The sequence below is a fragment of the Poecile atricapillus genome, chromosome 1, assembly GCF_030490865.1.
Source record: "Poecile atricapillus isolate bPoeAtr1 chromosome 1, bPoeAtr1.hap1, whole genome shotgun sequence".
Taxonomy (NCBI): domain Eukaryota; kingdom Metazoa; phylum Chordata; class Aves; order Passeriformes; family Paridae; genus Poecile; species Poecile atricapillus.
Window position 1 is genome coordinate 174,856,022 of NC_081249.1, and position 24,426 is coordinate 174,880,447.

General features: G+C 38.4%; 1 protein-coding gene across 2 annotated transcripts in view; it reads left to right on the forward strand.

The window, feature by feature from the left end:
* The window catches only part of PPP2R5E (protein phosphatase 2 regulatory subunit B'epsilon), a 68,231-nt gene that overhangs the window by 27,590 nt on the left and 16,215 nt on the right, over positions 1–24,426 (forward strand). For both annotated transcript variants that reach the window (XM_058840020.1, XM_058840027.1), the window contains exons 3-4: positions 12,494–12,690; positions 23,608–23,709. In XM_058840020.1, coding sequence (XP_058696003.1) covers positions 12,494–12,690; positions 23,608–23,709 — 299 coding nt within the window. The remainder of the gene's footprint in view (positions 1–12,493; positions 12,691–23,607; positions 23,710–24,426) is intronic.

The window sequence follows — 24,426 nt, forward strand, 5'->3', positions numbered from 1 at the left end:
ACGACCACTTCAGTGGTTCTTCTCTCTTTTTTTCATGGAATACTGAAGCTGCTGGATTAATATAGTTAAAAACTCTTTCGTTGCCCACTGACCTACTTTGGCTGTGTGTTAGCTATTGGATTGGGAAAGGGCCATCTGTATATGTGTCTGCTGCTTCAGCCTGAGTGTAAAGAGAGCCTAGGATGCTGTCTGCCTTCGTTTGATAAACCTCAGTCCAGTGGAGGCAATTACTTAAAATGCTCAATTTTATTGTGAATGGCTCGCTTCACTCGGAATTTAATAATGTATTAGTGAATTTGATACTTTGTGGAAGAAAGAGAAGGCATGAGGGATGCACCTGAAGTCCTATATTTAAATACAAAGGATGTATGTAAGTTAGACTTCTTACTAGTGGTTTTATAATGAGCTGGCTGCTTTCTGAAAAGTATGGGAAAGCCAGGGAAGGTGTGATCTGTGTATTCCTTTGGACAGATACAAAGCATGTTTGCTGTTCTGTACCTGCAAAGGCTCTATAAGAATGCTTTTAGAATGTTATGCTAATTCACCAGTAGTGTTTTTAGATCACCTCACTTTTAGAGTTACCTGTATTTGTATAAACCTGCAGATCACACACTTTTCCTGCTGAGTTTTCCTCCATTAATTTTTTACTGATATGATTGTTCTTCCTTTTTCCTTTAGTAAAGAGCAATGAGCTTTCTGTCAATTAGAGCAAAGGTGTTATCGCAGTTGTAATGAACCAGAGTAACACTCCTTGAGTTCAGTTTGGCCAGGGTGCTACCTTCAAGATGAGGTTTGTGACCACAGCACAGCTGGGGATAAATATTGTTGGAAATCTAATTTCAGTTGATCATCTTCAACAGAGAAGCAGCTTAACTAATGAGCATCTTGGAAGAGGTAGAGAGGGTAGCAGTTGGTGATGGAGGGTATTGTTTGGTAACCGCAGAGGAAATGATTTAATTATATTTAATGCCTAAACTGTTATGTCTGGTTAATATTTGTAACAGTCTAAACTAAGAAGGCTTTGTAAAGTGACTCAAAGCCCAGCAGAGCTATACCTTTGGTTATGTTGCTTTCATAACATAATCTTGTCTGTAAAGTTTCTCATTTTCTCAGACTTGTTCTTGAGAACTTAAGACAGAACTTTAAATTTATTACGGGTCAAGTATTTATTTTTAACAGCAATATGCTGTTGTAGACTGATAGTGATATTGCAGACGGTCTAAGTAACTTCTAGAGAAATTCAGGTGCCAAGGCCCAGTGATCATCAGATATATTTGTCTGTCCAGAAGCAGACAGCATTGCTGAGGGACAAAACCTCCTATAATGGATTTGTGCACAAGCAGGTAGATAATGTTCTGCCTAAAAAACCCTCCAGTATTTTCTTCAGTGTTTTTGAAGAGGTCAGAAGTAAAGGTCTTCTGAAAAAAAGTCCATGTACATTATGCTAGTGCGAGGTTATGATAATGGTTGTTCTTTAGACAATTATAAATTATCTGAAATTAGGTCTTTGATCTCTAGATCCATGCTAGAGAGATAAAATGCCTACCTCATTTAGGGTTCAAGAAGCAAAATAAAAAGTTCCTGTTCAAAAGAGAGATAAGTGGCCTTGTATGCTATGTCAGTCAATTTTGCAAGTTTAAGCAAAAATACCTGGTTTTGGTATAACAGAGCAATAGACTCTAAAGGTGGATAATTACTAGTAAATGAGTTTCTCATTTACATTGCTTTGAAATTGAGCTGAGCCGTTCTGTGATGGACAAGATCCTATTTCTAAAGGAATAGCTGTTATTTTTACATAGACATATGTAATGATAATACATAATAACATAAAATACCCAGCATAGCACATATTAACTTGACAGGTTATAGACGAGTATTATATAAATGTCATGTTTTTCCCTTCTATTGCTGAGTTGTTCCAGATCCTGAATAATCTGAAGATCAAAAAGTTGCTGTAGAAGCGGTATAGAATGGCAACGTGCTTCTGTGCACCAGGGAATGTGAGAGAGCTCTCCAGCAACCGCAAAAGCAAAATAAAGTAGATTTATATATTTATTTTCTGTCATTTAGACATATGTACTGGGCTTGGCAGTATGAAGAAGGGTGTTCCCTTAGCTAACAGCTTGGCTGATTTGAGTTACTGTCACAAGGTGTTGAACAACAGAGTGCGAGGCTGGCGAGTGGCCGCGCAGCCCGAGCACGGAACGCCTGTGCAGGGCGTGCAGCGGGACCAGGGGTGGGGTGGGAACCGCCTTTCTGACCAGGAAACCACAGGGATTGTTTGTGGCTGCAGAGTCCTCACATGGCATCTTCTGAGTAATGCTTTTGAGTTTCTGAGCTGGCCAGGAGCTGTTATCCCAGTGTGCAAACCAGGCCGTACCTTCATGTTTTCCTGTGCTTTCTGTGGCTGGGATGTAGCAGGGATTATGTTCTCGTGCTCAGGAAACACAGTGGCTGGTGTCCCCAAGGAATTGCTGCTGCAGATGGAGCATCCCCTGCAACCCCAGCTTGCTTTTGGCATAATGTTGAATCCAGCTTGAGGTGTTGATTCTCATCTTGGATATCTCACTGGGCTGAAACTAGAATTTTAAAAAAACTAAGGGAATAATGAAGGCCAAATTCCATGATTTTGTTGTTGTGTTATGCTGGAGGTTATACAGGAAAGAGGAGATAAGAGTAAGAATGTAAAGAGGTTGAGTTTTCACTGTGTCCATCTGGGGACTTTGTAGTGAATTCTCAGCTTGTTTCTGCATCTTTTGTCATACCTTTGGGGTGTATTTACTAAATACTGGTTGTTTTTTTTTTTTCCTTAAACAAACATAGTATCTGAATGATGTGCAGTTCCATAAAATCCTTACTCTGTTACACACATTGTCCTCCTTTCTGTGGAGGGAAGGAGAGAGCAAACAGTTGGATTGAGTAGCACTTACTGGAAAATGTTGGGAGACTATTGTGGTAAATTAGCATAAAGTAGAATATGTTGCTGACTAAATTTATACTGCCAGATGAGAACGGAATGGAAATCATGTTTTCAGCGTTCAATTAAACTCTTCTCAATGTATAAACAGGGCTATAGAAATGTATATTTTATATGTATGTATATTATTTAAGCTAATAAATGTGAATATTTTAAAATATAAGCCTGAGCTCTTAGACAGTGGGTTATGTATGTAGAACAGCTTTCACATAATTATTTGTTTCACTCGAGAATGAAGTATTCCTGTGACTTCTGGGATAAATTAGTGGGTCAGTATCAAGCAAAATAGCAATTCTGGCACTTGCTCTGAGCCTGCTTGGATAAGAGTTACCAGTTGGGTTTCCTGTGGTCTTGGTTCAAGCTTTTTCCAAGTGTCTGGGCATTTCTGTAAAAATTTCATAGAGCAGCTCTGTAGTTGAAGCAAAATGAATATTGCATATTTTATTTGGACAGATGGCAGTTTCAGAGCACTTACTAAGCAAGATACAATTTTTACATTCTTACAGGAAGCACGTACAGAGATATAATTTTATCATTATTTCATTATGTACTTAATGCACTGAAGAAATGAATTGCAATGCAAATCCTGGACTGCCTTGTGACTGCATTTAGGGTGGAAGGTAACTGTCAGATTGCTGTGACGTGTTTGTGTTCTTATATTTAATGATCATTACAGGCTCTCATGTCATGCAGAAAAAAAAAATTGTGATCTGGTAAGAATCTTACCAAACGAAAGACAATAATCCTCTTAAGGATTCTTCTGTCTTAGGTCAGGAGGCCATCATGGGGTTTTTGCAAAGGTGTTTAATAGTGTCCTGGAAGTTGTAAACATTTTTAATATTTTTGCCATCTAAGAAAACTGGAAATAATGTCCCATTCATTATATGGTTTGTCTTGCCATTAATATTGCCATTAATGTGCAATTTAAAAATTTGTACACATTGTAGCAAAACAAAGCTGAAGCTACAATGTAATCCATCATTCTCTCTAAAATTAACAGAAAACAAGTACCAGATAAAAGAGACTTGAACATAGCATGAGGAAGTTGAAGTAAGGAGCTGAGACTTGGTGTCTCTATTGGTGTTTTGGGTGCTCTACTAGGAACTTGGGAACGGATGGAAGATAGCAGGGTCCTAGAGACCAGCTAGGCAATTAAAAATACACCAAAAAGCACCTTGAAGAACTGTTAGAGATTTTAAAGGAAAGGGGGACAGCAGTAGGAGAATTTCCATGGAGCATGAAGCTACCATTGTGCAGCTTTGCAGTGTATTGGGTGTTTTGAAAAATCCCTGGGAAAATGAGGTGGCTTTGCTTACATGGTGTTCCTGCTTCTGGTCTTTGGGATGTGATTTAGGGTAGAGGAGCTGAGCATGTAGGTAAGTTCAGCTTACTTTGCATTTGCTCTACCTGGAACTTTTGCTATTCAAATATCTACAGGAAAACCTGACTTGAATTCTGGTGTGCTGCTCCTCCTGGTAAGGGATGAAAGGAGCTGGAGGGCTCTGCACTGGAGGCATTACCAGCTAGAACTGAGCAAAGGTGTAAGGAGTAACACTTAGTGACTAATCCCAGAGCCTCATGGAACCCAGCTGCAAGGATTTCTCATGTAGAGTCAGTCTTCTGTTTGTAACTGAGCACGATGCTAAAATTTGGGAGATCTTCTGAGTTTGTGGATATCTTGATTCTTACACTGAGAATGTTCTAACAGCTCTGAGAGTTGCAAAGCATGAGCTGATTGTACTGTGTTTTAGTGTTGTCTCCCAGGTTTGGGGTTTTCTTTATACATCTGGCTAAATTAAAAGGTTAGTGTCAGAAAAAAACCAGAAGCAATAAACCATCTGCGAAAAACAAAAAAACAAAGGTAAAGATGCTTATGTTTATATACAGGTAGAATGTAGAAAACAAACAGTGGGAATTTTTTTGGTGTTTTTTTCTTTCTTTTAATAAAGAACATTTACAATTCATTGCTTTTTGTTCCCCTTTCTTGGAAAAGACTTTGAAAAGTGACAATTAAGTGTTTCATATGTAATACTTGATGGTATTAAGCAGAAAGTGTGTGGCAGAGGTATCCTGGTAATTTCTTCACTGCCTCAGTTCAGTGTTTTCAAGTGGCAGGACAGACATTGTGACCGTTCAGCAAAGTCAGTGACTTTGGTTGAGTGAAGGGTGGCTTGTACTTTGAAAGTGCAATTCAGTAAAAACCTACTTAAAGCAACTGGCATGAGCTTTCTGAACCAATATAAAAGAAACTTGAGTCAGTCCAAGAAACTGGCAGCAGTAACTCTCAGTGTTTCAGCAAAGTATTTTTTGTCTTCTTTTGGTACTTCATGCCATGTGTTCAATTGAAGGAATTGAAATAATAGTTATGTGTATTTTTGCCAGCCTTCTTCCCTGGAAAAAAAAAGAAATCACTAATAATTGTTTTTGAAATATTAGTAAAAGCTGGGGGGGAGAGAGCTAAAGCAACCTGCAAAACCTTTGATCAGCCTGGGGCTTAAATATAAGTGTTAATTTGATGTCTAGGCAAACTCACCCTAAGTAATGTAATTGGATATATTAAAGATGTCAGAGTGTCAAGAATCTGCAGATATGTGGGTGCTTAATCAGATCTAGCCCCTAACCTCTAACTCCTTCATTCTTGTTTTACTTAAACACTTTGAGCTACTACTTTTTTCCTTTTAAAATACTCTAGTCCAAACATTTTTTTCCTCCATCTTCCTAGTATCCTGCTCTACCTCATTCTCTCTCTCGTGGTCTTTTAATAATTTATGTTTGTTTCCCTGCTTTTAACTTCCTTCTGTCTACCCTCCTCATAATATTCACAGCTTCTTTGCCGTTCTTCCATCTCTGCTGAAATTTTTTGGTACACTCATCTGCTTGCTCCTTTTCCATTAATTTTGCTCTGAAATCTTGTCATTTAAATAATTTTCCCTACCTTCTCTTTCACCTTCTTTGACCTGGATAATTTTTGGCTTGAATGGACTTGCAGGTAGAATAGGTAAACTTTGACTGTCTTGGAATTATTTCATTAAACTCATCCTAGTTCTTGAAGAACTAATGGGAAAATGTTGAAAATGTTGTCAGTTTACCTAAACATGAAGGTATTGCTGCTTGATTATGAAGAGACATGGTTCTGCTGAGTGGTGATTATCAGTCCAAGCATAAGGGATGCTATACAGGCCAAATATCTTGAGTCTCTATTTTTGTGGGACAGCAGTTGGTGTACCAAAATACCCTGGCAGTCTTGTCTTCCATTAATTGTTCAGGAATTCTCACTATCCACCATGTATTTCCTTGATTACATATCATTATCCGAGATGTTTGATCTGTTTCATAACAGATTCCTTGTGTAGGTCAGTGATGAGTGAGAGCACCCAAACTTCTCAAACCTAGAATTCCTTGGAGTCTCTCTGCTCACTTGAGGGTGCACATCATCAATGCCAATTTGCACTGATACAGAGCTTTTGCAGTGAGTATTCATGGAATAATGTTTTGTTATGGCTCATAAATAGCTTTGACAACCAGCCTTGTGGTCTTGGTTCACTTCCAAGTTGAAAGATGTTCACAGCACACACATCATTGGTGAGAATGAACAAGTGTTGGTCACAGGTTAACAAACCATAGCCCAAAGGAGTCTTCTTGAAATTTTGCAGTGGCTCTGGATGAGCTGTATGAAAATGAAGAGACTTAAATTATTGCCTGCACCATGCCTGCTGTGGGAATAGGCAAAAGATTCAACTGAAACTTCAGAAAGTGTAAAAGTATAATTTTTAAAAATATGGTTTATTAAATTCTTTTCATTGTCAATTTGTAGCCTTTCATCCATGTATTATTCAGGGGATTAAACTTGAGGTACCACATATGTAAGTAAAAGCAGAACTTTGATTAATACATCTACATTTCAAAATTTGGGCAGTTTATGTGACTGAGAATACATCTATTAAGGAGTACCCAGTGTTGTTTGTAATGCTGCCCCATCAGTACTCAAGGCACTTAAATGATACGTTAGATCAACACTGAGTTTAGAATACCCACCCCAGTAGATGGTTATTAAGTATCTGTGAAATGACTGGGTGTTAATAAACAGGAGTGTTAGAAGCAGTGGAGGGATTTGTGGATCTCTGGACCTACCCAGAGACTCCCACTTGGTGAGAATTTACTCAGTTTGAGTAGGGGCAAATGTATGTCCAGGGAAATAATTCTCAATTTTGTGACAGATTATTTGAATAGATGCTGTTTATCAGGAAATTGGTGAATTCTGCAACTGTGTTGCATTTCTAATCACACAGTCTGAATGTGCTGGAAGTGGTATGGTAAAGTGCTTTTTCTTTCTGAGTGTGTTCACTCAGGAAAGTCAGCTTGAGCTTGTCCCACTATATTTATTGCTGTGTGAATAATTGTACTGGTTAGATTTTACATATTTGGAACACAGTGCCTAACTGCTGCCCTGCCTGTATAATTATTAAGTCTAGAGAATGGGTTGGGAAAACAGCTTTGAGAAAACCACCTCTTCTAAATGAATGATTACTGACTTGACAAAGCGTTCATAATATTGACAGGCAGTTAGGAAAATTAAATCAATGCAATCAGGGTAGTGATTATTTTTCTCAAGAAATGTTTGTGTAAGAAAAAGAGGACAAACATTAGTATTTTTTGGAATGTTAAGACCAATATTCTGCTGTGAAAAATGACCTATAGAAATGTGGTTGTTCCATATTTCAGGACTGTACCTTAGGGAAAGCTCTGAGCTGGGTGTCGCTAGACCTTCTCTTGAAGTCAGCTTTGCAAAGATAACCAAAAGACTTTTGAATTCAAATTTGCCAGTTTTATTGGAATAAAAACTAGAAAGGTAACTTCTTCCAAAATAAAATCTTCAGTGATTTGTGAGGGTTAGCTGTAGCAGAGTTTTATGCACCAGTGCCCTGTTTGTGCAGTTAAGTCCTTGATGCAGTATTTGCTTATATTCAGTGTGATTTGGTGAGTAGCAGCAAATCAGGAACAGTTTGGTGTTTGGGAGATTTTTTTGGTGTTTGGGAGATTTTTTTGTCACAAGGAGATTTTACTTAAGTAGAAAAAGAATTGTGCTGGGTTTACTTAGTAACAGGAAGATACAAAAATTGAAGAAGAGTTGAGGAATTATTTTGCTGTAATTAGTCGAAAGGGAAAGTTGAAATTTTGCAACTAAATTGAAAGAGGAAACAATCTCAGAGGTGGAGTGAATGCAGAGTGCTCAGATGTTGGGACATTATAAGGAAGTTCTTCAAATTAATGTGAATCAAAATGTTAGCTCTAGTCTCTCTTCCCCATTTTGGACTTACTTTGGTTTTAGTATGTGTTTTTATTTTTTGTGTTTAACGTGGTGTTTGCTTTTACTATCATACAAGATGATGATGCTAATTCTCTATGCAAATGGCACCTTCAAGCTAGTGAATACCAGTAATGTATATAGTGGAAGCAATAGTTATTCTGAGAGCATTTTTATTTTAATGATTCATAAATGTTCTGATAGTGCATATGTGGGTGAAGGGGTAGCATGTGTGAGCATACTCTAGTTCTGCTTAATACCTCATACGTAATGTGCATATTTTCTCATGTTTTATTCTGATTTTGGGCTCTGTATTGATCTGTGTCTGCAATCCCTTGGCTTTTGCTCACAGTTGCCATGCTGCTTTGAGCAGCTCAGTCCTTCCCTATATCTTCACTTCTTCACTTCCCAGCCTTGTATCCTTCATTGCAAAACTACAGGCAGGAGTGGATCAGGGAACTGATCCAGGTCCTCCCCCTTCCTGGTTGTTCACTTACCAGGGAGAGGAGAGCTGGAGCTCACTTCCCTGGATGCAGTTTCTCTGGTGCATAGTTGGTTTCCTACAATTCAAAATGAGTTCCTTGTAAATTACTTTAATTAAAACATGAATGTAGTATAAACTTTAATATGCTTTTATTGATGTTAGAGACTTGCAATAAAAGTGTGCTATTGCATTTTTATGTCTTTACTTGATAAAAGAATGCAGAAGGCAGAGACTGATGAGAAGGGATGGGCTGGTTGGATTAGGATTATTTTGGGAAAAGGCTATTATGAGAGAAACAGAATTGCTTTAGCCATTTTAGACTTAGTATTTCAGTCCTTGCAGTAAAAAGTTCTGGTCTATGTGTAAAAAAAAAAATAAAATTATAGCACTTCCTGTCAGTTTTTTCTGATAACTTTATAAAAACTTGACTTTAAAGCTCTGATTCTGTCTTGATAATCAGCATTCAGATGTACTAGTGCATGCTTTCGCTAAGCCGATTTCCTTTGAATACTCACTGTATTTCAAAAGCTCTGTACAGTTTTAAATGGCTAAAGAGAAAACTGACAAGCCTGAAAATTAAATTGTAGCAAAGACCTGAAAATGAGGAGAGTTCTCACAGTCATCCAGACAGAAATTTATCTTGCTTTAAATTTTGGTTTTAATAAATGTATGCTCCTCTGTGCATTTGACATAAATCACACACGCCACTTAATAGAGTCGCTTTGATTTTATTTTATAGGTTATTAAAGTGTTATGTGTATTTACACAGATTTATTAGAGCAGTTGCTCAATTTTCTGTTCTTTCATGTGAAAGTGGATACGATGGTAATATTGCAGGTTATTAAATTTTGGGACCTAAATGTTTGGCTGTGTGTGAGCATGGGAGTAAAATTCATTGAAAGCTGTGAGTATCTGCTGAGAAGAACAGGGTTTGCTGTTTTTCATCAGCCAACTGTGAACATCTCTAGGGAACTCTGTGTTTCATTCCAAGTTGCTGCATTAAGAAGTTCAGGAGTTCTGCTGTGGGGTCTGTAGATATGTGCCCCAAATAGCAGCAAAAGGACCCCCCCACCCCAAAATCTCAAACCAGCCAATGCCATTGTGTAGGAAAGCTGGGAACATGGGATACTGATTTTATTAATTTGTACCACCCTTTTCTTGCGTTAGGACACAATAATTTTTCAAGTATATTTACTCTCATATACTCTCCCTGTTTCCAAGTACAAAAAACCCCTGGCATTAGGTGTTACCCTGATCCCAAGGTATCCCAAATTCCCAGGGACATTGAGAAAAATCATTGAGTGAAACAGCTTAGGGTTGTATTTCCTAGTGTGAGTGGCAACTTGCTTAATAAAGAAAAGCAGATACGACCAGAACAATTGGTTTGTGGGGTTTTATTCTGTGGGGCTTTGAGGTTTTTTTGTTGTTTGTTTGTAGGTTTTTTGGCTGGCTGTGGTTTGGTTTTTCTTAGCTTCCCCTATGGTTCATATGGCCTGTTGACGTAGTCAGACTGGCATGAATTTCATGAAGGGTTTTAGAGTGGTTTTTCTTAAGAAGAATGTAATTATATTTTTTGTTTTGTTCCCACACCTCCAGATACTTAACTGGAGAAAGAAAAAGAAAACAAACTTTTATGACTTATTTTAATGCTTTAGTAATTTTAAAATTTTTTATTTAATACGAACTGTGCTTAAAATGAGTGTAATCTTGAATCATGTATATGAGTCTGGTTTTAACTTGTGCTGAATTGTATCCTAATGGATTCCCACTTGATTTCAGCCTGTTTTTCTTTAACTGTAATCTCCTTGTTACATGTCCTTTTACATGTAAAAGTAATGTAGAACAGTGCAACCAAAACCCCATTATGGTAACAACATAGATTGTATTGATACCTTTTAAATATTTTCAAGGTCTGTGGTGGATTACAGGTGTAATAAAGAGGAAGGAGTGTAAATTTTAAAAATAAAGCTTTTGAAAAGTAACCAATTGCACTTTTTTATTTTTTATTTTTTTTTCCCTTTCTTTCAGCCTGTATATAAGGCTGTCTTTGGAAGCAATTTTTCATCATTTAACTGTTGCCTGCTTGTTAATAACCGTGAATTCTGAAGTCCATTCTTCTCTCTATTATTTGAAGGCAGGTAGTCAAGAGAGCAGTCACAGAACTCTGCTTCCCCAGGCCCTTTATGTCCTACAGGGCTATAACCTTAGAAAGGTCGTGTGTAGAAATGGTCTTTTTTGTTGTGGGTGAAGGCTAAGGAGTTTCTCTGTCTCCTTGGCTCATCTTAGGTTTCAGCTCTGCCTCCTCTGAGGTGTTTGAATGTGTGAGAGAGTGCTGGCCAGCAGAATGGCTTTAGGGTGCCTGCTTTGGGGATCTTCAGTATTCTAGAGGTGTTTGTGGATGGTTCTTCTTCCATGTAGGTTCCCTGCTGAATCCTGTCACCACTTCAGTGCTGTAAAAAGAAACAGGTTGAACAAACCGTTGCATCTTTATTTGTACTGCAATCCATGTTTATTTTTTTTAGTGTTTAAGCACTGGTTTTAATTAAATGGAAGCACTCTGTTTAAGCAAAACAGATTCATGTCTTAAGTCTTAAAACTACCATACAATTACTAACACCTCCCAGCACTTGCCAAGTATTCCTTACTATGACTTACTCTTGTGTCAGCAATGAGAAGTTTCATCTTAGATTGGCCTTTTAGAAGTCCAGGTTTTAAGAAATAAACATAAATTCTATTAAAGCTTTTTTAAAGTGAGATCAGGAAGGTCACCCAATGGATTTGATGCTGAGGCAGGCATTGGTGCCTTAAATAAAACCAGGTAGCTCAAAGAAAGCGAAGTGCTGCCTAGGCTGAGGACAGACCTTTAGAGTAAAAATGTGGGTTTCATTTCTGCAACTTTCTGCTGTTGCTATCCTCTTGTGTACATGGACATTGGATAAATTAAGCCGTCTCTGTGTTATTTTGATGCATTTGTAAAGTAACCAACAACTAAGAAGCTGACATTCCTTTTATTATTGTATTAAGTTTTTTTCATTTGCTGAGAATTAAGAAGAGAGTAAAAGTAACGAGTTCTGCTTACTTTATTGGTCAAGCACATACTATTTCTTGTGAAAATGTTCCTATTGATGCATTTTATGTGTTCATAGTACAGCAAAAAAATCCTCACTGTATTTCAGTGAAATTGATTTTGCTATGGGAAGTGTCAACGTGGGGGTAATGATTGATACTCAAAACTTGTTTGTGGAATTTTGGTCTTGCTGTGTATTCATATATATATGTGTTCATGTATATTCATACAGGCTTATAAATGACGCAGTGTTTTTAGAAATACAAATTAATCAAGCTTGATGTGTTTGACAGTTCTTTCATCCTTCCTTGGCGTTTAAGTTAACGATGGTAAATACCAGCCTCCAGTCAAAGTAGTTGTTTAGTGTAAAATTAAGTCTTGAATGCTGGTGTGTTTCCATTCTCTACTTCAGCCTGGACTTTCTTGGTGAACTCTATTTTCCTAATAGCAGTTGATGATTAAATTCCTTCTACAATACGTTCAAGATCTCAAACACACAATAGCAATACAGTTCCTGTAAATGCTTAATTTGTTAATCTGAGCTCTGTTTAACAAGAATTGTATGAATACTGCTTTCCTTTGAAATTGATCTTCAAAAAGAAGTCCTGTTTTGTATAATAAGATGCCAGACTCACAAAGATTTCCTTTCTTGTTTCATAGACGTTCCATCTTCAGAGCAGCCTGAACTGTTCCTAAAGAAACTTCAACAGTGCTGTGTCATTTTTGACTTCATGGACACGCTTTCAGACCTTAAAATGAAAGAATACAAGCGCTCCACTCTTAATGAACTGGTGGACTACATTACAATAAGCAGAGGCTGTTTGACAGAGCAGACTTACCCTGAAGTAGTTAGAATGGTGAGTTCTTTCTTTCTCATGGTCTCTTTTTAAATCCACTTGCAATTTCAGTTATACACTGTGGGCGAAATTGAACCCTGGAGTAGGTGGATTAAATGATGCCTTTGGCTTGTATTTGCTAATAGACATTACTTGGGGATAATTCTCCAAAGACAAAAATATTAATTTTTATATATTTTTAATTAAAGTCAAGTAGATTATGGTTATTACAGTGTCACATAGGTATGAAAGGAAACATGGATTGTTTCCTAATGAAGAAAGCCAGCAACCATAAAATCAGAGACCCTTGTATTTCCTCCAATCTACCTTCCCTCTCCTCCCCAGTAAATAATGGAATAATATTTGCAAGTTTCTTATCTTTCTTTGAACTTTCTTCAAGCTCTCGGGTGTCTGCTTTAGGCAGAGATAGCTTAAAGTATGCATGGATAATAATTTTAAAATAATAAATGCTAAAAATGTTGTATAGGATTGTTGTGAGAATGTCCTGGTTGGGTTATGTGGATTCATTGCAGGTGCTGTTAGAGTGAGCAAGATTAATCAACAACAAAGCCATACCTTATATATATAAATTGTTAAATAATAGTGTTTTCAGTGTAAAAATGGAAATGGTATTAGATCCTGCATGGTGAAGAATGATCATTGCAACTGGCAAAATCAATCACTGCTTTAAAATGTTTGTTCTGTGCTACTGTACAGAACCCTAATAACCTGTTAAATGAGGAAGCAATTAATTAAATACAGATTTGGTGATGTTGGTTTCCTAATGGTACTCTGTGATTGTAGAATCCTCTGGCTATGTGCTGTAAGAAGAAAAACATGAATAGTTTTTTCATTGCATTGGGTATGCTTATCACTCCTTTTCTGACACACAGATACATGCTGTGTTGCTTTTCTTGTTTATAATACTTAAAAATAGCTGTAAATTGTGACAGAAACATCAAGCAGTTAATCATGAAGGGAAAAAACCCCATAATTAAGGGTGTATGAAAAAATCTCAATACGGCTTCTTCATGTGTTTGCATTGTCAGAAAGCCTATGATTATGAGATCAGATTCTTCCCCTTCTCCCTCACCCTCTCTTTCCCCCTTCTGCACTGGACCAGTCTTGTGAATGAACTGCATGCAGTTTTATTTCTTCAGTATGTGAACTCACACACTATTCAAATACCAGGCAGAATACAGAATGACTTTTTTTTTGCTCAGTTCTTCTGCTGGTGTTGCACTGTAGTATCTAAATGGTTTGCAAATGTTAGTTTAATCTAATGTGTACCCCTTGCGATGAACAAAGTGTATCACAACCTTTGCATAGAAAGGATGTTGATGCACAGATAACTTCAATAAAATGGGTGACTTTTTCTGTGTGTAGCAGATGCCTCCAAACTCATCTCCTCAGAGGATTTGATAATTTTTTTAGCATTTGTGTTACTGCGGTTGTATTCTTGCATTGACTTCGGTTATAGTTTACTGCAGCAACATCTCTTGAATAAAAACTCTCCAAGTTAGTGTTGCCTTAGCTTGGGCCCCAAGAAACAAGAAGAATTTGATTTGTAATTGTTTATAAAGTTTGATTTGAATAATAAATAATAATCTATGAAACAATATTATCTTGAACTGTGGAAGACTTGTATGACCCTTTTGGTATCATGTCCTACTGTCCCTGCAGTCACTTGCATTGATTCACACAACAGTTTTTAACTTAAGGAAATGATGTAGTTCCTAGAGAGTTTGAAATGTGTGGTTTTGAATTATTTCCTTAAATAGTCTGTATCTACGATATGGAGGAGTTACTGGAAGTAAGGATACAGCCTGAATATTTGCAGTAGATTTCATAGATATTTACTAACGGTGCTTATGAAATTCCAGTTTCACCTTAGATCTTTTTTGATAGAAATCTGTTCTCTCATCTTTTCCTTTCATTGCATCATGCCCTTTCTTCATCCTGCTTTCTTCTGCTTTGCATTTGTGGTGCTGAACCAGGCTTTGCTTAATAAGCAAAGAGACTTTTTTTGTTTTTAGGTTTTATAAGGTATGAGTATATTAACAATCTGTGTTAGTGACCCAAAAGGTGTTTGGCTCTAGACATCCTAGGCTAGGAAAAGGTTGCCAAGTAGAATTCTTCAGAAGAGCTAAGATTTTTAATTGCTTCTAATATATAAGGATTTGAAAAAGTCATATGTGGTAGGCAGATAACTTGTGGATGTTTTTCATGCCGACCATCGAAATTTATGCCATTAAAAGCTTTATCCATGCTTGTAATATCACATGTTTTCATCTTCTTCTCTTGAGCATGTGATATGATGTTGTATATAGCTAAATGTGAAACCACTTGGCTGTTTGTCAACCTGTGTGCAAATCTGCTTCCTTAAACTGCTCTCTTTAGCTGGAAACAGTGTCTGGTATGTTATTTGTTATTCAAAAAAATGAAATAAACCAGAATCTCCTAATGACCACCAGAGCAAGTTGCAGAGGCCTTATCCATGTCATCAATATCAGTTGATGGGGAGAGCAATTGGGATTTGTGTTAATGGCCATGAGCTCAACAGATTTATTCAGGAGGGCATTGCTCAGCGTGCTTCCCCTGCAGTTTGATGTGTTGTTCAGAAGGGCAGATGACATTCTTTAGAGTTAGGCAAGTCTTAGGAAAAATGGCTTTGCCAATTAAGCCACACTCTGCTAAGAAGGAAATGCCAGTAATAAGCCTTTATGAGCCAATAATTGGGCACTTAATCTAAAATTTATTCCTGTCTGAGCAAAATGTGGAGGCCTAAACTAATGATGCTGATTTTTACTGGTAGATTAAGTAGTGGTAGTTGACCAAAATAAATGTTTGTTATTATCTGTGGTATCCTGAAGGGTGTATGTGCTAGAGCTGTTTGTGTTTTATGGATGTTAAGACATAGATTGAGGAAACTGATCTATTTAATTTTAAAAATGGACAAAAAAATTGCCAAGCTGTTAAACTGAGGAGTCTGGATGAATCTCTGTTGGTGAGCAACCTTTCAGCTCTCCTACTTGCTTCTTTAGAAATTGTATACCCGGGCCCTGAGGTTTACGCAACATCACTGTGTGTTTGCCAGCCTGCAGGAGATGGCTAATGAAACTCTCTTCAGATACATCTTTCAGAATGGAATAGTGATACTTTGTTCTCTTTTCTAAGTGCTGAAATGCCTCTGGCTTCCCATTGTCATCTTTATCTTTTCTATAATGGCAAATTGAGTAAAATAAGACTGTAATTTCTCTACAGCCAAAGTGAAACATCATAGGAGATGTCATGTGGTGTAGAAGCTGTGTTAAGCAACACAGGGAAAGACACTTGGTTAAATCAATACCCAGAAAAAACACAAAAAATGCATTTTAAAGGTCAGATTCTGGTTTGGGTTTGTTTTTTCTCTTCCCCCCCCCCCCCCCCCCTTTTTTTTTTTTTCTACTGACATAAATATAGAGAGATTGCATTCGTTTTTACTGCAGGTTTGCCTCAACAGATGTGAGGGCAGAGTCTGTTCAGGAGTTTGTTTGTGACAGACCCATTAAACATAAAGAATATCTTGCTAAGCTATGATTTTTTTAGCATGTTGAGGAACCTATTTTTAGGAAGTGTTCTAGCTGTTAGACTTCATAGGCATTATGGTTTTTATATTTTCTATAGCTTTAGCTGTGTCTTATGACTAAGTATGACATCTTCAGAGTTTCTGTATTAAAATGTTCTTGGATAGAGATTTTTCTGCAGGTCCACCTATATTCAGTCTTACCTTTTTGATACAACAAAAACCCTGTGTGTATATATGTTCCTGTGGCTTCTTGTATTGGATTTCAAAATATAATACTGAATGTTATTTTTAGTTTAAGGGAGATAAATAAAATCATACACTCTCAAAAGAATTGACAAATCATATCCCTTTCTAATGGGATTTTATATAAGTTCATGAATTGTGTAAAATATTAGGAATTAATCTTGAACATGACTCAGTGGAAGTGGAACAGATTTTAAATCCACCTGAAATGCTGGAAGGAAAATGCCATATCCTTTGACAGCCCCCCCCCCCCCCCCCAATGTTTTTTGGTTAAAAATTGTCATGTAGCTGCAGCCATAATGGAGCAAGCATCTTATTGTTAAAAAAAACCACATAAAAATCACACCATATTTTAGATTCTGTTCTTCTTTCTTTAATGTGAGGGTTATCGTTTTGTAGAAGCAAGAAAAGAATCTAACTCTGATTTCTTTTATGCATTATTTCCAAATACTTTTGTTAGATGTTTTTGTTATTCCCATTCTTTATACACCTAGCTCATATTAAACATACAGTGCTTATTAAAAGAAGAGGCTCTGATGTTCTGTACTCCTCTCAAAAAACCAGTTGGAGGCAGCTCCTCTTGCAGCAGTTGTCCCTAATAATTTTTCTGGACAGTCTGTAATTACATTTACCGTGTCCGTTATTCCTGTGGTTGGTTACATAGACCTTGCATCTGTCAGGCTTTATCTGCATAACAGTTCAGTGACTAGGTCTAAAGCAAAGAAATAAACTGGAAAAGCACTTTCTTGTTCCAAGAAGCACATGAGCTATATTTATTTTCTTACTCAAAGGACCTTTACATCCCCACATCCTATTTTGGCTGTGTCATCTTCTTAAGTACCTTTAAAGCATTTTGTCTACAGACAAGCACAGTGTTAATCTTCTTCTGAGGGATTGTTTTCCTGAGTTTTGAATTGTATGTTTTGTTCTTTAGTTTGTAGTCCAGGACAGCATGAGTTTTGTAATGCTGTCTAGAGTTCAAGTTCATGCATTGGCAAGCTTTCCCTTAATCTCCTGCCTGCTCTAGAGGTGAGAGGCTCTTTCTGCTGGTGATGTGCTTTAATTTGTCCAAGGTATTTGAGTTACTAGTGTGATTTTTCAGACTGTATCGTAGAATTACCTGGACACAAATTAAATAAATAATTCTTCCATTGAAGCATCTGAAAACTTAGGTACAGGGAGATATTGATGAATGGGGTTACTGCTAGGGTACCCAGATATAGTTTGGGTCTAGGTGACCTGGAGTGGAATTGCAGAGCTCCAGTTTCCAGCAGTGAGAAGACTGTACCCAGGGCTGCTGCCTGGGCTGGGATCTGGGCTAACACTTCTAGTTCAGATCCAGAGTGTTGTAATCCACCTTGATTCTTGTTAGAGTGAGCAAGATTAGAACAAGGGGTACTGTCTTTAAAATGGAAGGGGAGAGAAAAAGGTAATGGCTTGAATTTGGAAGGGGACAGGGACAGATTACGTGTTAGGATGGAATTCTTGGTTGTTAGCTTGGTGAGCCACTGGCACAGGTTACCCAGAGAAGCTGTGGCTGCCCCATCCCTGGAATTGTTGAAGGCCAGGTTGGATGGGGCTTGGAGCAACCTGGGATAGTGGAAAGTGTCTCTGCCTGGGCAGGGTGGATTGGAAGTAGATGACCTGTAAGGTCCCTTCCAACCCAAACCGTTCCGTGATTCTATGAGAAGTTTCAGGGTTTGTAAGTTGTTTTGTTTCAGTTTTTTTTTTGGTAGGGGGGCAAAGCATCCATGCAGGATTATAGCTAGTGCTTTTTTAAGTGCAAGATAAAGACATGTGATGTGGATATTGTACCTGAGCACCAGCTGTTTTGTCCTACAAAGTCTTGTTGTAGTTCTGTCAAGAGAAGCATTGCCCAAGGATCTCAGGTTTCCTGCTTCCTCATCTGTATGGATGGAAGCTGCTAGCACCACTGAAGTGGGTGATGGTAAGCTAACAAGTTTAGGAGCTCTGATCCAGAGCTAAATTCTTGCAGGTTATTGACTGAATTTTTAGAAGACTTAAAGGTCAAGGGAAAATGAGAAGAATTTCCCCCCAGCCTGTGATCTGGATTGTTGACTGTGTTCACAATCCAATGTAGTTCATTTTGATGCAGCCAAGTCAAAAGTAATGCTGCTGGGCAAAAGAAGGCACATAATATTAAGCCCTGAAAGACTGTATTCAGGCAAGCAGTGGTGCAGAAAAGAACCTGAGCTTTGTGGCTTGCTTATCATGAGTATCTTAATATGAATTTCTGGTACACTGCACTGTTCAAAGAAGTGAATGTCGATAAATTAATACGACAACATGCAGGAAAAAAGAGGGAGATGGTCTGGCTTTTTATATATACCCCAGTGCACTTGTGCACAGGTGGGAGGTCAAAGGAAGGAAGCAAAAATAATGACAGGATTAAAAACAAGCAGAGAAACCAACAACTGCCTGGGTTTAGGAGCTTTGTTTTTCCGTTTAATGACACAGAGGTTGAGAGTTGTCATGTCTATATAAAAATACCTATCTATAGATAGACACATACTTCATATGCAAGTATATATACAGGTGTAAAAGATCTGGTGGTTTAATAAGATCCAAGAGGGTATCAGGTAGATTCAACCTTAAGATCAGAAGCAGTGCTGTAGTTAAATTAGTAGTGAAACTTCAGGAATGGAGAGTTGGTGGAACAGTTTATAATCTTTAAGGATAAAATTAGATACTAGATTTTGTAAGATGTTCTTTAGTCAAACTTCTGGGAACAATTCGGCAGGTTTTATAGAGAGATTATAGCTGAATGACTGCAGTAGTTGCTTCAGGCTCTAGAATATGGAAATCTGTAAACAGTATTAAAAAACTCCAGATATGCAGTTGGTTTCAGAAGGATAAGTCCAGTGTTTTTTCCAGGGGCCAGTGTTGTCTCCAGGTTAGCATGGCTTTATGTTATGACTTAATTACATTTTATTGTTTTTCTATGTTATTATTATGGACAGCAGTTTAAACATTCTAAGCAGAGATACTGGGTTTCAATTTTATATGTACATGGGGTTTATTTGGATGATTCCACATATTTTTAATTGAAGAACAGGTGTTCCCTGTAAGCTAAATGGGTATCCACTTACCCTGGTTTTATATAGAGAATATATTAAACTTTGCAGTGTGTATATTTGTTTTCATTTCAGCTTTCATTCAGGAAGACTATTACTGCTAAAAATCTTTGTTTCAAACAGCACAGAGTAGAAGTGCTTAGCTGCAATTCAATTTGTGAAGTGTTTCTGTTACAGTGTTGTCACTTTTATAGCACTCCAGTGAGGGGCAAAGAGAGGACTTTTCAAAACATGAATTTTGACTTCAGACTTGAGCCTCTTACTACCTTATTTTCTAAAAGTTATTTCAAATATAGATGTGATAAAGCTTTCTTGAAACTTGATGCTTTTACCTGTATATTCATAATTTTGTAGTTCTGCATTGCCAGGTACCAGCCATCAGATCTGTTCAGAAATTGCAGTTCACTCTCTGGGGGGCTACAGAGCAGCCTTCCCTGTCTTGTTTGTTTTTAACGAATTGACATTGACTTGTAATTGCCTGGGAGAATTTTTGTCTTGCTTCTGGTTGGATGTTAGATTAGGTCTTAAGGAGAAATTCTTTATTAAGAGGGCAAGTGAAGCACTGGCACAGGTTGCCCAGAGAAGTTGTGATTGCTCTATCCCTGCAAAGCCAGGCTGCATGGAGCTTGGAGCAGCCTGCTCTAGTGGCTGCATCCCTGCCCATGGCAGGGGGTTGGAATGAAATTGCCTTTAAGGTCTCCTCCAACCCAGTCCACTCTGTGATTCTGTGAGTTGTGCCTGACTGACACACTGACACAGAGCTCTCTGTGCATCTCCAGTCTAGAAATCTGTTATTTCAGCATTTCCAGTTTGATCTTGGATGTTTTCGATTCAGTGCCAATGGGTAGCTTTAAGTGCTTGTTAAGTTGGTTTCTGGCACGTGGGTGTTCAGATTCTGCGTGGTGGAGGAGCTGTGGTGGGCTTTGTACACCAGTTTGGTGCATGCTTCTGAAAGGTACAGCCATGGGGAAGAGGGTGCAGGTGTTTTTGAGGACAGAGAGGGGACATCTGTCTTGATACAACTTTCTAGAATATTAGAGTTCTGGTTTGCCTTCCAAAAATATCATCTGGGCTTGGAGGCATTCCTAATCGGTGGCAGACGGAAGTCAGTATTGATCCATAGTCATTTGTGTTGGCTTTGGGAGAGGAATCACTGGGGATTGTGTATGCAGGCTGGCAGGGATGTCCTCTGGCTTGATGATCCAAGAGAGGTCAGGAGAGAAATGATTCAGCTATCCAGCTGAAGGAATTTTGGCATGCTGCTTGGGCTCAGGGATAAATACTAAATAGCTGCGTTACGCCTATCTGAGAAAAAGTCTTTCCAGATCCAATGTAGTGCGTTGCTGTTTTAGTGTGGTGGCTGTCAGGGTCTCAAACTTACAGCTGGGCAGTTCATGCATGGAAGGACTTGTTGCCTTCAGTTCTCCCTTGGAGGCTTATAAACATTAACCACCCAGAGGCTACTGATTTAGATAAGCATGCTATAAATTGACACTGCATGTAAATGAGCTGTGTTGTGGTGATTAATGTAACTGTAATGGCACACATTATCTCCTAAAGTTATGGTAACCTGGGGAAATCACTTAAAGATAACCTGTTCTGTCTGTTCTCCTCAGGAGAGTATCTGCATTTTGGCTCCACATAGCTTATCTTTACTCCTAATGCAAAACAGAAAATTAAAGAGAGCAAACTGCACACTAGGACCATATTCTAGCTTGCATTGCATTTACTCCTGCATGTTAATTTTCTTATGCAAAAATACCTGCTTTTGAGTTGCCTTGAGAGTGACATTTTTTAATAGGCACTCTCCAGAAATCATACGAATTTTGTCCCAAGCTCAAGATCCAGATGTCAGTGCTGGCACTTAATTAATTGTTGCTGAACCTCTCATAATTCTGTCATGCTGGTAAGGCCCTGGCACTAACTGCTTGAAGCTTGGTTTGACTTAATTTTAGTCTTACAGGAATTTGTCTTTGTTTAGCTTTTCATTCTTAAAGTATGTACTTTCCCTTGCAGGTTTTGCTTGTGCCATAATTCAGTATTTGTTCCAGTTTCTAAACAAAACAGCTGATGAGTGATCTGTAGGTACAAGTTTTAATAATACATGTACAGTTAAATTTGCAGAAAATTTTCTGTCTTGTTTCAAATTAAATTTAAAGCAGGAAAGGGGGGAGAAAAAAAAAAGCTGCCTTTGGTTTTCTTAGTTTCTTATTTTGATCGAAATCCTGAGAGAGCTGGGATTTTTGACTGTGAAGCAGTAACAAAAAATGCTTGAGTAAGTATTTTAGAATCCCAGATGTTTAGATTCAAGGTACATTTCCCACTTTTTACTTGGGAATTCTTTGGGCTGCCTACTCTCTTCTGTGTTTTACCATAGAAACTCTATCTTGCTAATTCTGATGACTCTCCTCCTCTCCCTGCATTTTCATATCGGGGACAGTAGAAGGAGGAGCTCAGGAATCCTTGAGGAAAGACAAACTGTAACGTGTGTGTTTATTCCTGGAATTGTTACTTGACCCCTCATGAGATTAGAAATGTCTCTTTGTGAGGGGGCTTCTGAGAGAAGTGAATGAGTTGGGGAAGAGGCTGGAGGAAGGAGAAAAAGGTTTTCTAATGAGTGCTGGCAGTGTCTGGGCTGGTGTGGGTACCGGGCAGGAGGAGTTCAGTCCCCATCAGCACAGGCTGGAGTAAGTGCTGTGGCTCTCCAGGCTGCCAGCAGTGCTGAGCTTTACAGAATGGGGCTCCTGTAGAGCCTGCAGGACTGGAACTGCAGTGGCACACACCCTCTTGTGGCAGGAAGGGACAAGTCCCAGCACAAACCAGTGTGGCCTCTTGTTTTCTGTGCTCACTGGTTTGCCTTGCACACTCTTTTGTGTTCAGTGAACATCCCTCACTCGGGTGCACCACGTGTGCTTTCCTGCACTTACCTCTTTCATCTTTCTGTTTATGCAGTGCCTGAATCTGTTCTGTTTGTCTTGCAAATTCTGAAGCTTCACCCCATTTAAATCAGGTTTTATCAGTATTTGGATTGTATTTAAACTGTGGGTTTTTAAGTGCCCTTTCTCACTAAGTTGCCAACATACTGAAAATATGTCTTACAGACTAAAATATTTACAGGAGCAAAATAGCTGGAAAAATAAACAAGGATGCTGAAGAACATACTAGTTTTGTGTCTTAAATAGCTTAGTTTGTCTGAACTACTATGAAGGGGTCATGTGTAGATTAGGGGATAACATGCTGCTTTTCCCAGCTGTTTGATTAACCAGCTTAGAGATGGGTCAAATGCGCAGGAGCAGAGCCCAAGAAAGGCACATCATCACCTTCCAAGTGCAGAGAGGCCCTATAGCATGTTTGCAGTTTATCAGATTTGCTGCATAATAAGCTGTGCACTCCATTCAGCACTCTAATTAACCCAGGAAAGCTCTCTGGCTCAGTCTTTGCTGATAGCATGAACCTCACAAAGCCAGGCAGTCTCACCAAAGTACCTCTAAATAAGATTAGCAAAGCGAGCCAGCCATGAAATAAAATGTAGGCTAACTGTCAAGCAAATACTATTATTTGCTTTCATTTAGTACCAAGTTCTGTATTTGGCATGAGGTGTCCAGGCATTTAATGTGTGAGTAGCACTGGCAACTCCTAACAAGTGCTGACAGATGAGACCTTAATCATTAATGTTTCTCTGTACAGACAAAAATAACCAAGTGCTGTATGACAACACTTATAAATACGAGTTGACAGTATTTCCTACAACTCTTAAGTAGTCCTGGCTGCCATTGATGTCCATCAGGATTGGGAATTACATGTTGGTGGGCTCCTCTGGAACATGGTGGCAGACTGGGTAATGCTGAGATATCAGAGGAAAGAAGAAAAGCCAAAGCTGGTGGCAGGTTTGTAAAGTGACAAGTTCCTTAGCCCTGTTAGCTGTTGCTAAAGATCCTTGTCAGACAGCAGGAAAAAAAATGGTGTTAAGTGATGGAGGATCTATTACCTGTTTGAAGAATGGATCTCATCCTCCTTTCTTTGCCTTTTCAGGTATCTTGCAATATCTTCAGAACTCTCCCGCCTAGTGACAGCAATGAATTTGATCCAGAAGAAGATGAGCCCACCTTGGAGGCATCGTGGCCGCATTTACAGGTTTTTAATTGTTTACCTCAGAAGAAATTCTTGTCATTGCTTAGTGTATCTAATAATTTTCTCAGCTTCTTTTTTTAACTTGTGAATCAGAACTAGTCTGTGAGACACTAACATTTATTAATACTGTTTATGATTCTAGTATAGTACCTACAGAGATGGGAGAGAACTTTGTGATATTTGCAAAATGTTAAAGCTTTCTTTCAAAATTACATGGATGGTGTCCCTCATAGTCCTGTTTTCCTTCATTGGTTTAAAAATTATTTTGCTTTCCCAACTGCTTTGATGCACAAGTGTTTTTCAACAACTTCAGCAAGAGCATTGTGAGGATGACACTACTAGCAGTTTTGCTTTATTGAGGGTGGTTAATATTTGTACTAAAGTGCACAGGTGTTGGCAGCTGATCAGAAAAATGAATGAAGAGCTGCATCCCTATCTTAGTCCTCCTTCCTCTCCTCGAGCCGAGGTTTGCTCTCAGATGGTTGTAGCAGGATTCAAGCTCACTTAGTAGCTTCCCTTCCTCTGAATTTCAGTTGTTAAAACAAAGGATTTTGAGACCCCCATGTGGAATAACACTGCATCCAGGTCTGGAGTTAATAGCTCAAGAGAATTGTGCACCTGTCGGAGTGGGGCCAGAGAAGAGGGTGCAAAGATGATCAGAGGGCTGGAGCACCTGTCCTGTGAGTGCAGACTGAGAGGGCTGGGGTTACTCATCTCTGG